Source organism: Myiozetetes cayanensis, unplaced genomic scaffold, assembly GCF_022539395.1.
Source record: "Myiozetetes cayanensis isolate MyiCay16 unplaced genomic scaffold, myiCay2020 scf9, whole genome shotgun sequence".
Classification (NCBI taxonomy): domain Eukaryota; kingdom Metazoa; phylum Chordata; class Aves; order Passeriformes; family Tyrannidae; genus Myiozetetes; species Myiozetetes cayanensis.
Genome location: NW_026088185.1, coordinates 27,819,376 through 27,833,454, shown reverse-complemented (window position 1 = coordinate 27,833,454; position 14,079 = coordinate 27,819,376). Strand labels below are relative to the sequence as shown.

Here is a 14,079-nt window from a genome sequence, read left to right as displayed (position 1 = left end):
CCCCAGGCTGCTGGGTTAGAGACCACAGCAACGTGCAGGGCACAGCTACCCTCATGCTATAGAACCAGCTACATTCCTGTCCTGCAGTGATACGGTCAGGTCTTGTTTTGACCCCACAGAGCCACAATGGCCTGTAACCTGCTGCCCAAACTGCTGTGACAGCTTTGAACCTTCAACATCAATTCAGCAGACTACAGGACATGGCTTCATCCAGCCTGTGGTTGCTAAAAGCAAGGAAGTTTTAACAGGAGAACTGGTGATCATATACATAGACCTAAGTTTTAACCTGAAAAAAGTATACAGAAACACATCCCTGCACTCTTCACTCCTTTGAAGTGTCATGCAGTAGGGATGCTAATAAAAAGACTTGCTTAGATTTCCAACACACACTCCTTAAAACAGCAAACTTGAAACAGATTCAGAGTTTAGAGTAGGACCAATTTATTGGCTCAGTCTATTCCCTTTGCTAGTCCTGGGCAGACTTGTACTTTAATGAGTTTTCTCCATTTTAGGAGCAAGGTAAAACTCTCCCTGTAATTTATACTCCAGGTTTCATCATGTAATAAACATAATCTGGATTCTGGGCTTATGGCTCTATTGAGGATTAGGACATGGTGTGGCTAAAGCAACACATGAACAGACATTCCAGGTTACAGCAAAGACTGATGTAAGCTTAGGTTTCCAACAGCAGATGACTGCAGTTATTTGGGGAAAAGACATCCTAGCACCATTCTTATACAGCACACACTGGTATATGTTCTCAATTTCTGGCCAAAAGTGATTAAATTTATGGACTCTGCAACAGCTATTGTATATGGACCCATGTGCTTGCTAACTATCTCTTAACAGATATATATCTCTTAACAGATCTATCTCTTATGACTAACACTGTTTTTAAGGCTCCTTAATTCTTGGCTTTTGCAATATGCAGCTACAAGTTCCAAGACTTTCCCCAAATGTCATTGTTTGCACACAAGTTTGGAGAAAAAAGAGGTAATCACTCCCTTTTTTAAGCTACTCAGTTACACAAACATTTACCAGAATCTCCTCCTTTTTTTCCAAGCACAAGGATCTTCATGGAAATATTCAAGCCATCTGTGCCTCTGATCAGCCTCTCTGCCCTTCTGCAGTACTTCTACACCTCTCACTTATGTGGCAACCAGAATCTCATACAAGATACAAGATGAAGGAACCAAACAGACTCAAGGTGAAATAACATTTCCTTTTTTGTTCTCTGTTCGTTTCCCAATCATTTGACAGAAAGTACTGTTAAGCACAGGGCCAATATTTTCAAGCCAATCACTGTCCAGCTGACAATTCAAACCCCATTACAATAATCCACATTACTCCAGCATAGCTGGAGTTTCCTTCCCCCTCGTGTTCATTGCCCCCCACAAGTTCCAACTTTCACACTGACAAGCTACTTAGTACTGTGAAAACCTAAGCCCTTCTGCAAAGAATGGGAAATATTTTTTAAAACTATTCCTAATAATTCCAAATCACTGAGATTTGTTCTTTTGCATTCCATCCCCCTTTACTAGATATCCAAAACAGCTCAGATCCTAACACAGGAGGTTCTCACTGCTACGTAAATTCCCCCACTGTGAACACTGAGCTATTCTTTATTCCTCATTTTTCTAACAGTAAACCCACAAGGGCATCTCTGCTAATTGCATAAGAATTTAGTTACTTTAAGAAATGAAAAGCTATTCTTAAAAACCTGAGTACACTATCAGCTGGATCAGCCACATCTATGAAATTGCTGATTACTTCAGAAGAATCCTTTTACAGTTCTTCAGAGCTGTGTCCATCATTCTCCAAAATGTCATACATATATTAATATGTCTACTGGATGCCTGGAAAGAAGATCTGAGTTTTATTGCCACACGTTTGCTGAATGATGTGAAAACAAATCCTTTAATCTCCCTGTTCTTCAGTGTGTCCACCTGTCTGTAAAATAAGTATGATACCCTAACAAACTGTGTTGCTTTGCTTCTCACTGTTTGTATGTACTGGGAGGTTCCTGACAAACACAGCTGAGAGAGAGAAAGAAAGGTCACTGGCTCAACAGAAGAAAACAGGGAAAAGAAGTGGAATAGAGGGAGAAATACAGAAAATACTCAGGTAGCTGCCAGCAGTGGAACAAGTAAACACTCAGCTGAGTTACCTGACCACTGCCCAGCCCTGACCCACTGCCCAGCCTGTAAATCATTAGTGGCTGGTTTCACAGTGGCAGTTAAATTAAGAAAGACTACAGCCCCTCCAGTGAGGCAGCTTCAAAATCCCTCTGTCAACTCCCAATGGAATCCCCCATTAGCTGTCCATGGGATGCTGCTTCCTTCTCCCCAGCAGGCTGGGCAAAAGGGAAAGGGGAAATGCTCATCACAAAACAGCAACTGAAGAAATAAACAATCAGATTCCTGTTGTGCTATGATTGCCTCTCAGCCCATCACTCCCTGGAGTGCTGCAGGTGCTTTCCACTTGATCTGATCTGTAAGGAAGAGTCACAGCACTAAGCCCTAGCTGCAGCACTTTATGGAGGGCAGGAAAGACACGTCATGTATTGTTCAAACCACCCAAATTTAGGTAACTAGCAAGTCTCCCTCTGCCCACCACTCACCAAGGAAAAAAATAAAATCACCAGCTGCATTTCCTCACTAAGAACAGAAGCAGCTTCAGGCAGGTGCTGACTAGGCTGGATATCTAACATTGCCCTTCCTAGTTCCAGGCAAGATTTCTACTGCAGGAGATGGGAAGATACACAGTCCTATTCTCCCCACCTCAGGCAAATCCTGCCTGACAGCCCCAAGTGAAGGCAGAATTAATTCAAGTCAGGGCACACTTCCAAGACAGTCCCCCATTAGCTACCCTACTGTAGGGTAGTAAAACCAAGGTCCAGAGCAAGCACGCTTAGGAACAGCCTCTCTGGCAGACTCAGGTTCACACAGCATCTCACAAAGGCTTTCCTCCACCCCAGGGCAACCCCCTGAACAAGCCAGAAAGGGGATGTACACAGAATTACGTCAACCTGGTGTGATGCCATCAAGCCTCCACAAGACCCATGATGGTGCAGAGCGTGGGTTTGCTGGAGAAGGAGGAGAAATGGGAACTGGGCATCAGAGCTGGACAGCAATAATTTCTAGAAGCCAAGTCATTGCAGGGCTGTAGCCTCATGTAAGGACAGTCTCAGTGCTTCTCCAGGGCTTTGTAAAGGAAAGCTGCACACTTTTAGCCTGCTCACTGTGCTTTTAGTTTACTATTTCCACAATCATTAATATCTAAATGTTCATTTCATGTTTGATGTCTTCTCTCCTCCCTTGCCCAGAGAACGTGGCTTTCTGTTGCTTTATGTCAAGATTCACTGGAGAAGAAGAAAGGTCATTTTATCCCTGATGCACTCAGAGTACATCCATAGGAACTGCAGTTCCACAGTCCAATAAAAGATAAGGCCACTCAGCTCCCTTTAAAGTTTATAAACACACAATCTAAGAAGCCCAGAGAACTCCTTATCAAAATGCAGCATCAGCTAATACTTTTAGTTACACTGCCATTGAGAGCACCTTGTAATCAAAAAAAGAAAACCCATATTTGTTACCAGTGTGCAGGTTAATTTACAATTTACCTTGCAGTTCAAATAATCCACAATTTTCCCGGATCTGTGGTTGGCAGACATGTTTACACATAAAAACCCTTAGGCCATTCTGACAGCTGTTTATAAGGATTAACCCCCTCCCTTTTTAGCATGAAAAAATACCAACACCTGTTTTTTAAATTCACAAATGTCTAACCCATATCTAGCAAAACCAAAAGAATAATAATGAAATATTTAAATTTACCTTCAATGTGACCGCTCTGTTATATGGAGTATGAAATGCACCGTCCCTGTTGAACAAGGAGTGGGGAATAGTGTTAACTTACAGTAATGTTACTAGAAATCATACAGCTGCTCTTCCTCACTTCCCACTAACCAGAATAACATTATCCCACCCAAGCCACAGAAGTAAGCAGAATTTACAGTACAGCAATTTAAGGGTGGCAAAAAACAGGAGTAAGGAAAAACGTAGGGCGCAAGACAGAGTGTAAAGCAAACAGGTTCCTAGTAAACCATTTCCTCCCTGACACTTGAACAAGAACAGTTACTAAGGCATGATTTTTGGAGAGGGAGATGTAGCCTCTTGGTGTACCTAACTGTACTCCCACTCCTATTATTTTCAGGAGGAAAATCTCTTGCTGTCTCACTACACTTGTCTTTCTCCACTTACTTTACAAAGCACTCTCTCAAGTCAGAAAAGCACAGAGAGGTGAAGTGACTTGTCCAAGGCCAAGCAGGCACTGCCAGCAGGCAAGGGACAGAGAAAGTAAGACAGATCAAATCTCAGGCATCAGTCCTGTGCACTGGTCAGTTTTAGTCCATTGGACATCTCTCCCTGACCTTGCTTGTGCTTTTAGTGGACTCTATTCAACAAAGAATAAATTTATCTCAACTTCTGTCAAAACGCACGCTTGCAAACTGAAGAAATGGCAACTAATTTATCACATCAAAGGATAAAAAATAAGTCATCTTAATGCTGCAGCAACACGGAGCTGAAAGGAGAATGAACAGTTCTAATGGGGGAATCAACAATTAGGAACTACAAATCCCATCCCAGAACTCACTTATAATGGAGTAAATCGACTCCCTTCTCCTTTGTATTAGGATCTACCTTCATCTTCTTGCATAATTTTCGGCTTTCAGTATCACTGCAAAAAACACATATTGGAAGAAAGGTTACCAGAAAAGAAAATCAAATGCATTCAGTTCTGAGAACTCATTGCTGTACTTCCTTATCAGCAATTAATTCCAACTAACAGTAATTTGGAAGCTGTTTAGCTAAGTTTGTAGAACAAGCATTGTGAAAAGCTGCATTAGTCAATTTAATTTCTCTGTTTGCTTGGTCAGGACACAGTGAACTGTGTTAAAATCACATTCCACAGCCAGGCCCTAACCAATAAAAAAGCAGCTCATTCCAACATGTTGAAGTACCTCAGCAGATCTTCTGTCCATAGGATTAACATAAAATCTAGGAAGTCAAGTTTCCAATAAGCCCATACTACTGTTAGGGTGATGGTCAAAGAGTACTGTTTGTGAAAAGACTGAAAGGGAAAGAGCAGGTCAGCTTTTACATCTGGCAGAAGATAATACAAAACCAAAAAGCCCATGTTCCTGGTATGTCCAAGCCCAAATCACAAGTGTTAAGCCTTAAAAAGGTCCTGCAGAAAACAAAAACCAGTTGAAATTCTGGAGCCCCAGGCCCAGCAACCCCATTCATTTTAGGTATGAAGGATGTGTCCTGGGAAGCAGAGAAAAAGACCATCTGCCACAGCTCCTGAAGGAGGATGTAACAGCAGACAGACCTGCTGCAGGTGGTCTTCTAACTGAACAAGAACGAACCACTTCCAGCACCAGATTAGGCTGAGTTTAAGAGAGAAAGCCACGGGAGAAAACTGCATATACTTTTGTTTTGGTGGGCAGGTAAAGAGTCTTTGTGGCCTAACTACTGATCTAAGCAAAGTGAAGTGAAGCCATAAGGAGGCTTCAAGCTGCAGTGAATGAGAAGTTGGTCGAAGACCTGGGGAGGAGAGTGAAACAGTGCAAGTACAAAGAAAAGAGGATGATTCACATTGACAAGACTGTTCTTTGCATTGACAAACAGCAAGATTAAACAGCTTGGAAACTTGTTCCCACCGAGGACAACTTGTACCTTTTACACAGATAAATCAATTTAGAAAATGAAAACACTGAAAACCCATCAAGTTTAAACTGATTAGAGACAATAAGATGCAGGGCTTGCAAGGGCCCACCAAATTAAGTGTTGCTGCCAGAACTGGTGCTAATTCTCCTCATGTTCTACAGCTGCCTTTCTACAAATGTGAGGAACAAGGAACACTAAATTCAGAGTGTGCTGTGGGTGAGAGTGCATCTTAGTGGAAATTTCCCAAACATTTATGGTAGATGGAAATGAGGAGGGGTGTGCTATGGACACATGCAGAAAATCAGAATATTATGCTGAAGATGGAAATTAGCACTTTCAGGAACTAACAAAGCAACTACCACCCTGGAAGGAGCACTTGTACAGAAGCATATTTATCTGAAGAGTCCTACTGAATTCATGTGAATTTTGCATTTTCAGATCATAGTCAAAGCTAGTAACTGTAACCTGTAAACACTCCTTTTGCTTCTCCAGGAGGCTGGAGATCTGAGCCTGAGAACTGAAAAACGTGACCATGTCTCCTTGTAACAAAGAAAATTACAGAACAAATACCCTGGATTTGGAGTTATGCCAAAGAACATGTTTGCCACATGGAGTTCGTACTGGAACTTACTTAGCAGCAACATCAAACCCAAGAGTCAGAAACATCCTGCCTTCTCTCACCTGCAGTCCTCCAGTGGACCCATGGGCTAAACCTAAATGACTTGAAGGTCAGGGCATCTCTGGTGGAGACACCATTTTCAGATCATCCTCTCGTGTCACCCCAGACAGATCTAGAGGCACAGAGCAGCTCTTGTGGCCCTGCTGCAGATCACTGCCAAACAATTAACTAAAGTCAGCCCACACCACAGTCAACATTGGTAAACGCTCTTCTAGACACTTCCAAATGTTTCCAGTATACGCAGGTGGCTGTCTCAGCTTTGCCAAGACAAATGAGAGGTGGCTGATGTGAACAAGTGTAAAGCTGAAACCCACTTCAAGCAACAGGGTCTGTCAAACTCCAAGATGTGCAGACCAATTGTTCTGTCACCAGCAGAGGAATAAAATGGGTATCAAGAGAATTCTGTTGCCAGTTGTACCACCTATTCACTGCAACTTCAAACCATGTGGTCAAGAAAGTGTAATTTTCCCTTATATATCATTAGAGATCCAGATGGATAGTCATGTTAGGAAAGTTCTGCAAGGTTTATACTGGAAAAAGGCTGCAAAACATTATTACTAAGCTACATCTGTAACCAAGCAGATAGCAACTCCTACTACTCTAACTCCTAACAATTCATCTTCTGTTTGTATGAGTTTCTATTAAAAAAAAAAGAGATAATAATAGCTGTTTCACTGGAATCTAAGTCTGCCCTGCTTTCAGGATTTCTACATTTGCAGGGATTCACACAGCTGCCTGAATGCACAGCCATTATCACAGGAAAGAAAGCAGCAGTTTGCTCCAGTATATCTCCTACCATTTAGGAGGCAGATTCTCTGCACCGCTGCATTGAGAGTTTAGTCTGTTTATGCAAGCTATCTGCACTGATGCAAGGGATGGATGAGGAGCAAATTCCCAGAATAGGAAATGTCTAAATATGTATCAGTAATTTTTTCATGCATCAGTGCAGATTTTTGCACATGCCAGACCCACCAGCTCAGATGCTATACTAACAATTCTTTGGAAAAAGCAGAAAAGGAGATGAACAGAAATGGCTAAAGATGGACTCATTCTGCTTTCCCTTCCGCCTTCCCTTCCAGACAGACAAAAATAACCTGCAAAGAGCAACCTGCTCTGATATCACTTGCTAATGACCATTATTCTTAATAAGAGTAAATATCAACACAGATGCAGCCTGCTCTGAGATTTGTCTCTTTTGAATCTCAGCCAACAGCCTCTCTCTGAAGATGAGCTCTTCAACTCTCACATGGGAGAGGGTAATTAGGACTCCGGTTCTTGCAATTTAATTATATCACTTGAAGAGGCAGTGTAAGAGTTTGTTATAATGACTAAAAGTAAGAAAAAAAAAAAAAAAAAAAGGAAGAAAGAAAAAACCACACAACCCAAAAAAGCCAAAAACGACCCCCAAAATCATCACTCAACCACTCAGGCCAACCCACTCCAGACAAGGCACCAGGCTCAGGAAATACTGGTTTGAGGATGAGGTCAGTAATGTACCCCCAGCAGCCATCCCATGCTGTTTCCGTCCAGAGCAATTCGAACCTTTGCAGGTCCCTGCTGTGCTACTGCTGAAGGGACCCCTGCAGGCAGTCCTACAATCATCCAGCATTATCTCCCTGGAAAATCATCCAAAACATCAACCTATTTTCAATATGACAAAGGACCTAACCAGCAGCTGCCTATGTGGTAATAAGGTCAAGCCTTAAGTGGCACGATAGCACGGCTTCTTTCCACTCCCACAGGCATGTTCTCCACACTCCCCTTCCCACAAAACCATAGCAGGGCTCCAAAACGTGCCTTTGCTGGAGAAGCAAAAGACATATGGCAGCTTGGTAAAAAGAACAATAAAATGAAAGATCCAAGTCGACTTAACTAAGCAAGAAGTCTAAATAACAACAAAGATAGCGTGCATCGCAGGAATGCTTCAGCCCTTTCCATTCACACGCCCATCTCCTCTACTGGGACACATTTCTGTCATTTGGGGTTACGATGGAGCTGGCAGGAAGCCCGACTGGAGCACTCCCTGTAAACCTCTGGGGTCCCTGTCAGCGCTAGCATGCATGAATAATCCCTTAGCACAGGCAGCCAGCTGTTACCAGGGCAGGAGGAGGGTGAGGGACTCGTGAAGGAGATCTGGCCTCCTTTGGCTCACCAGCACATGAAGAGGATATGTCACAGGCATTCCTTAGGAGCGACACAAGATGCTCTGCCTGTGCAGGGCTGCCCACAAGCCTGGAAGATCACGGTCATAAGGATGGAGAAGCAGATCAGATACTGATGGCAGTCCCCAGTGGCAGGAGCAACACAGAATAAGGCTTTTGCAGCAATGCGTCAAGGTAATTTGGAGAGAGAAAGAATAGAGGATAGAACTAGACAGGAGGAACACAAAATAAGACCCAGGAGTTTGCTTGCAGTTAAGTGCACACTGGTTTCTAAAAATAAAACAAGTCCAAGCTGGATGGATCCCAAGTAAGAAATGGTGCATGGAGGTGGCAGTGCAAAAACCCATCCTTGGGGCAAATTCAAGTATTGTCCTGACAGGTCCTGAAGGAGCATGGTAAGACCAAACAACCTCAGCAACATTCTCTTTCATAAGAACAAATAAAACCTTTTGCAGCTTCCTAATTATTTCCCTTACCATGTAATGCTGCCCACTGGCTTCTCATGAAGAAGGGAAAACAGCCCCACGACCACATCAGCCCCTGGGAAGGAAGGATCTGGAATGACTGCCAAACCCCCTCTTTGGAAAAACGTCCAGGTCTCGAGTTGCCAACATAACAGCAGCGTGTGCATGTGCCGTGTGGCCGCGTCACTTCACTGCTGCTGTGCTGGCATCTCCAGCACTTTGCCATGCAGACTGCACCCAGCTTTCTTTTTCACCCACACCTACAGTGTTTCCAGGCACAAGAGAAGTAATAATAAAAACGCTGACAGAACCAATTTAAGCAATGAGGTCAGTAAATCTGCCTGCACAAGAACTATCTATCTCATTTCTCTATCAGCGTATCATGTAACCCACATGCGAACCGCAGACCTCACAACCTCAAAACAGATTTTCTCTTTTATCTGTACATCTGCCCATCTGAAACAGGGCTCAAAAATCATGTGAATTCTGCTTTAGCAGTCCCTTGTATCACAGTCGTGCCTGTAGACTCTAATGCAATGGAGGCTCTGCTGTATCAGTGGCTGAACAGACAAACACTGTCACTGTAGTAATAGCTGGAAGAGACAAAACTGAGCAGGTAAGGAAGAGGAATAGGCTTCAAGAGCATGGTAATATGGCAGAGCAGAAACAGGATTGCTTACCCAGCAAGCCTCCCAACACTGGAAAAGCTTTGGAAGGTACTAGTCAAAGCTGTCATCTTGTTACCAGCACAATCTCTCATTCTTGTCTCTATTGTTTAAGTGCTTTCATTCTTTTATGTCACAGTGAAAACCATCATACAGAGAACAACTCAAGTTATAACTTCAGGGAATTTCAACTGCAATTTCAGCCCAGCCATCAGAAGTGAATTATCAAAGAGGGTTTCCCAGCCCAATGCATGGTCTCTGCAATACCCTCTGGCTGCCATCCATAGAATACCCTCTCTAGACAACAGACTGATGAGCATCCCAAAAATCATGGAGTTGAGATCCTGCCAAACAACTAATTGATCTTGTGACCCAAAAAGCAAAAGGGGTGTCAGCAGCAAAAATATCCTCAAGCCACCTAAAAATAAAAAACACATTTGCACTTGCAAACCTAATATGAAAGAGGAAATCAGTCAGTTGTAGTCAGATGTGCTTCTGCAAGGTTTCAGAATCAAAAATGCAACTCATTAACCATTGTTGGGGACAATATAGGATTTTGACTACGTTCCTTGTAGTCATCGATCCCACCCTCCAACAAAGACTGTGTGATCCATTTACAATACAGCAGTTTGTGTACTTTGCTGACCAAACAAAAAAATATCGACTCTTGCACAACTCTCCTCCTCTCAGACTGCAGGCACTGCCTGCCTCCCCATCATCCTCTCTCCTCCCTCCCATCCCAGGCCAGCAGCTGCCACAGCTATTGCTGCTGACAGTATATAAGATTTGTAAGACTCCTCATACCCTGTAATGATTCCAGACCTTTCTGTACTCACTCTCTCTTGAGACAGATCAGAAATAGGAAAAAAAAAAAAAAAAATCACTTCTCAGACCATCAGCCTGGCTTGCAAGAGCACTTCTCCAAAGAGCTGGATGGTAATGGCTTCCATCTACTCAAACAGAAACCCCATACTCATCTACTGGTGCAGACAGGCACTTTGATACTCCGCTCCTGAGTGAGGTTTAAGAACCTGCAGGCATCAAAATAGGAACAGGACCCAGGAGAAACGGATGCAGAAGTAATCAGCACAGGAAGCTCAAACATAAGATATGTCTTGGAAAACAAAGCAACATTTTGCTCCTGTTCTAGGTTCCTGATGGAAATTATCTTATAAAAGAAGTAACAATAGCAGCAGGTTTCCATAGCACAGAACAAAGGAGCCACTCAAACAGTGCGGCAGATGAAAAGCTTGAGTCTTTACAGGGATGGGGGAGATTGAAAACCGAAACCAGAAAACATACTGATGGAAAGAATTAAAGATAAGGATAGCAGACAAACAGGACAGAGTCTCATCTGAATTTAGGGATGATTTTACCCCCTAGAATACAGCAAAAATTCCCCCTGTGACCTGCAAGGTGATTGCAGACTTCTGCTCCAAATGCTCCCCCGGAACGTGCCAGGAATGCAAACAGCATAATCCATGTGCTATGGAGACCCAGCACCACTTGTCACCCAATACAAACGACTCCCTGTGCCCATTAGTCAATTAGAGAGGCCACGAATCTATAGGAATGAGATTAAAAAGAAGTATTTTCTGAAAATTAAAACCCATGTGATGAATTCTCACTGCCAAGCAAGAGCAAGCCAAGAAGCTGAAAGAAAACCAAGACAAAAAGGTAACAGGTATCGTCATATCGTCAAGCAAAAACAATTAAGGGGAAATATTATAAGCTCCAGCCCTGCAGAAAGTCAAGAAGTTATTAATGAACGGTACTTTCCATGGCAATACAAATTAGCAAGAGGCACTTGGCAGCCCACACACCTGCACAGAAATAAGGTGAACACATTCACAGGAGCCACCAAAGGCTTTGCAGATACTTCTAAAACCACCAAACACTTAAACTGTTTGCAAAGCAGCTGCTTTCCTCATCAGGCCTCCACTAAGGAACACTGCCCTAACCTGGGACACAAGGTGACTACCACTGTCCTTGAGTTTACATTAATCTAAGAACCTCAGAAAAGCAGGTTTTGAATGTGTCACCCACAGATCCACAGACACTGCAGCACACTGTACTGTTCCTTTGGTGCCTGTTTTATGACTTTTAGCTGCACTTATAGGCTTGGAGAGGATGGATGCTGCAGGATGCTTTAAATAAAGTACTGGATGCAGGAAAATAGAGGAAACTTTCTTTACATTAAATCTTAGCTTGCTAACTCTTCATTTTGGTCTGTAAAACAACAACATTGAAGATTCAATTAATGAGCAATTCTAGGCAAAACACATGGAATACTCATGGTTAGGGTGAAACTCAGACATGAGCCCAGGCTCACACATCCAACCACTACTGTGGATTTTAGTTAAATTATCTGCATTTCTCAACTAATGCAATACACCAAACTGAATGGGTTTAGGATGTTAGGAACTGAGAGCCTACTTAAAAAAGGAACCTTTTTCAGACTGGCATAACACTTCCTGCATGGTCACTCTTAGAGGAAAATAAAAGCATTTTAATGTGAATGAGCATTAACCACGCAGACAGGTTATGACAGAGACAAGAGGAAGGCATCGAAAATCTATGCTGTAAATGCACAGTTTGCCCATATAAATTGCATCCACACAAGGACCACACTGTCAGTATAACTCACTTGCAAAATATCCCTGAGGGACACCTGCATTCCTCAGCTGCAAACGGAGTCCCTGCTACCTCCCTCAGTCTGGTACCTAAAACTGTGTGCCATCCCCTCTGGAGCTGACACTGCCCTTTGCCTTCAAAACTACTCTAGAAAAAGGCAGAAATCCCAGACACTGCAAATCTACTTGGATGGAAAGCACTGCAACAGGGTAAGAGCAGCACTCTTCCATGTTTTTTTTTTCCTCTCAATTAGATCTGGTCATTTTTGTTCGCAATTTCAAAGCTTTTCACCAGCTTTAAAATTCAGCTACAAGTAAGGCAGATGAGTAGACTTATTCTCTTAAAAAGATCCTACTTCTGAGTGGCTTTGTAGGAGTGAAGGTAAAAACTAGAGAGCAAAATGACACTTAACACCATCTGTACCAGCAGCCTTATTTCTGAAATTTCTCCCTGCTATGTCGAAGCATTAAATACATTCTTCTATGATTGTGTGTATGGGTAAAGCCTTTCTGTATAAATGCATTAGGAAACTGGAATTTTGGTAAGATTTCATCTAAAAGGCAGATGAACACAGATATTGGGAGGAAACCCCAGAAAAGACAACTACCCATGAGATTTGGCTCTCTCGTGAACCAGCACATTTAGCTATGTAGCCTTGAAAGGACTTCTTTACCAGCCAAATTATGGTCTTACCTTTATGTTAAGTGTCATGGGACTGCAACAGCAACAAGTAATTATTGGGGATGGGGACTACAAGAACGATGCACATGACACACAAAAGGGACTAAAAGGATGACACACTAAAGCAGAAAAAGTGGGATTAAAACCAAATGAAAATTAGTCAGACATTTTAACCAGATGGCATTTCCTCTTCCTAGCAGTCTGATGTGCTAAAGCCAAGCACACGCGCTATGACAGCAGATGGAAATCACACAGCTTTGTTTATGTTTGGGACCTACAGCAAAGGGAACCATGCAAGTTTGAGCAGAGAATAATTACCCAGAGCCAAAGAAATGGGTGTTTTTTGAAAATACCAATCCACAACTGGGCAGGAGTTATAGCTAATAAAAAACTCGAAACAATTCATTAACAAGAAAACCCATGAGTGTTCACTAAATCATATTCAAGATGGAAAGAGCTACTTTCAACCTCTTCAAAGCTGCCATCTGACCACAGTGCGCTTTATAACCTGCCAAGCACATTTTCCCCTCTTAAACAAAGCCATTTTACTTTCTTTCCACTTCATCCAAACGAGTTACACTCTTCCAAGTAACATCAGTTCTTGACTACACTGTTGTCTACCACAAAACCCACTCAAGAAGGCTAGAGAGTAACTTTGTAAGGACTATTCTTCAAAATCAGACCTCAGGACATCACAAATTGGGACTTGAGCTTTGTCCGCTTTAAAAATAAGCAACAAAACCTTTGGCTTTCGCTCAAGAGGCAATTCCATCTTTTTGTGTTCCCAGGCACATCACTTTGTACCTTTTAGTTGCCACCATAAGGATTTGCAAGGAGTTTCTATTTTTCTCAAAACTCTTCTTTTACTTGACCACATCAGTGCTTTACCCTCAGCTGTACCATGCCTCAGAAGACGGAAGGTTTTGGGAGACGAGGGGGAATGCAGCACAAACTCCAACCTGCTGTTAGTGTTGGCAGCAGCCAGTCTCTCACAAGTCTCTCACAAAAGGACACAACATTTTCTTTTTTGCAGACAACTTAAGCTTTCAACTCCCTATGATG

The 14,079-nt window shown here is 42.6% G+C and overlaps 1 protein-coding gene across 1 annotated transcript in view; it reads right to left on the bottom strand.

The window, feature by feature from the left end:
* PDIA5 (protein disulfide isomerase family A member 5) overlaps positions 1-14,079 on the bottom strand; it is a 99,746-nt gene that overhangs the window by 66,739 nt on the left and 18,928 nt on the right. Inside the window, exons 4-5 of the mRNA XM_050339630.1 lie at positions 4,657-4,740; positions 3,837-3,882 (exon numbers count right to left, since the gene is read on the bottom strand). Coding sequence (XP_050195587.1) covers positions 3,837-3,882; positions 4,657-4,740 — 130 coding nt within the window. The remainder of the gene's footprint in view (positions 1-3,836; positions 3,883-4,656; positions 4,741-14,079) is intronic.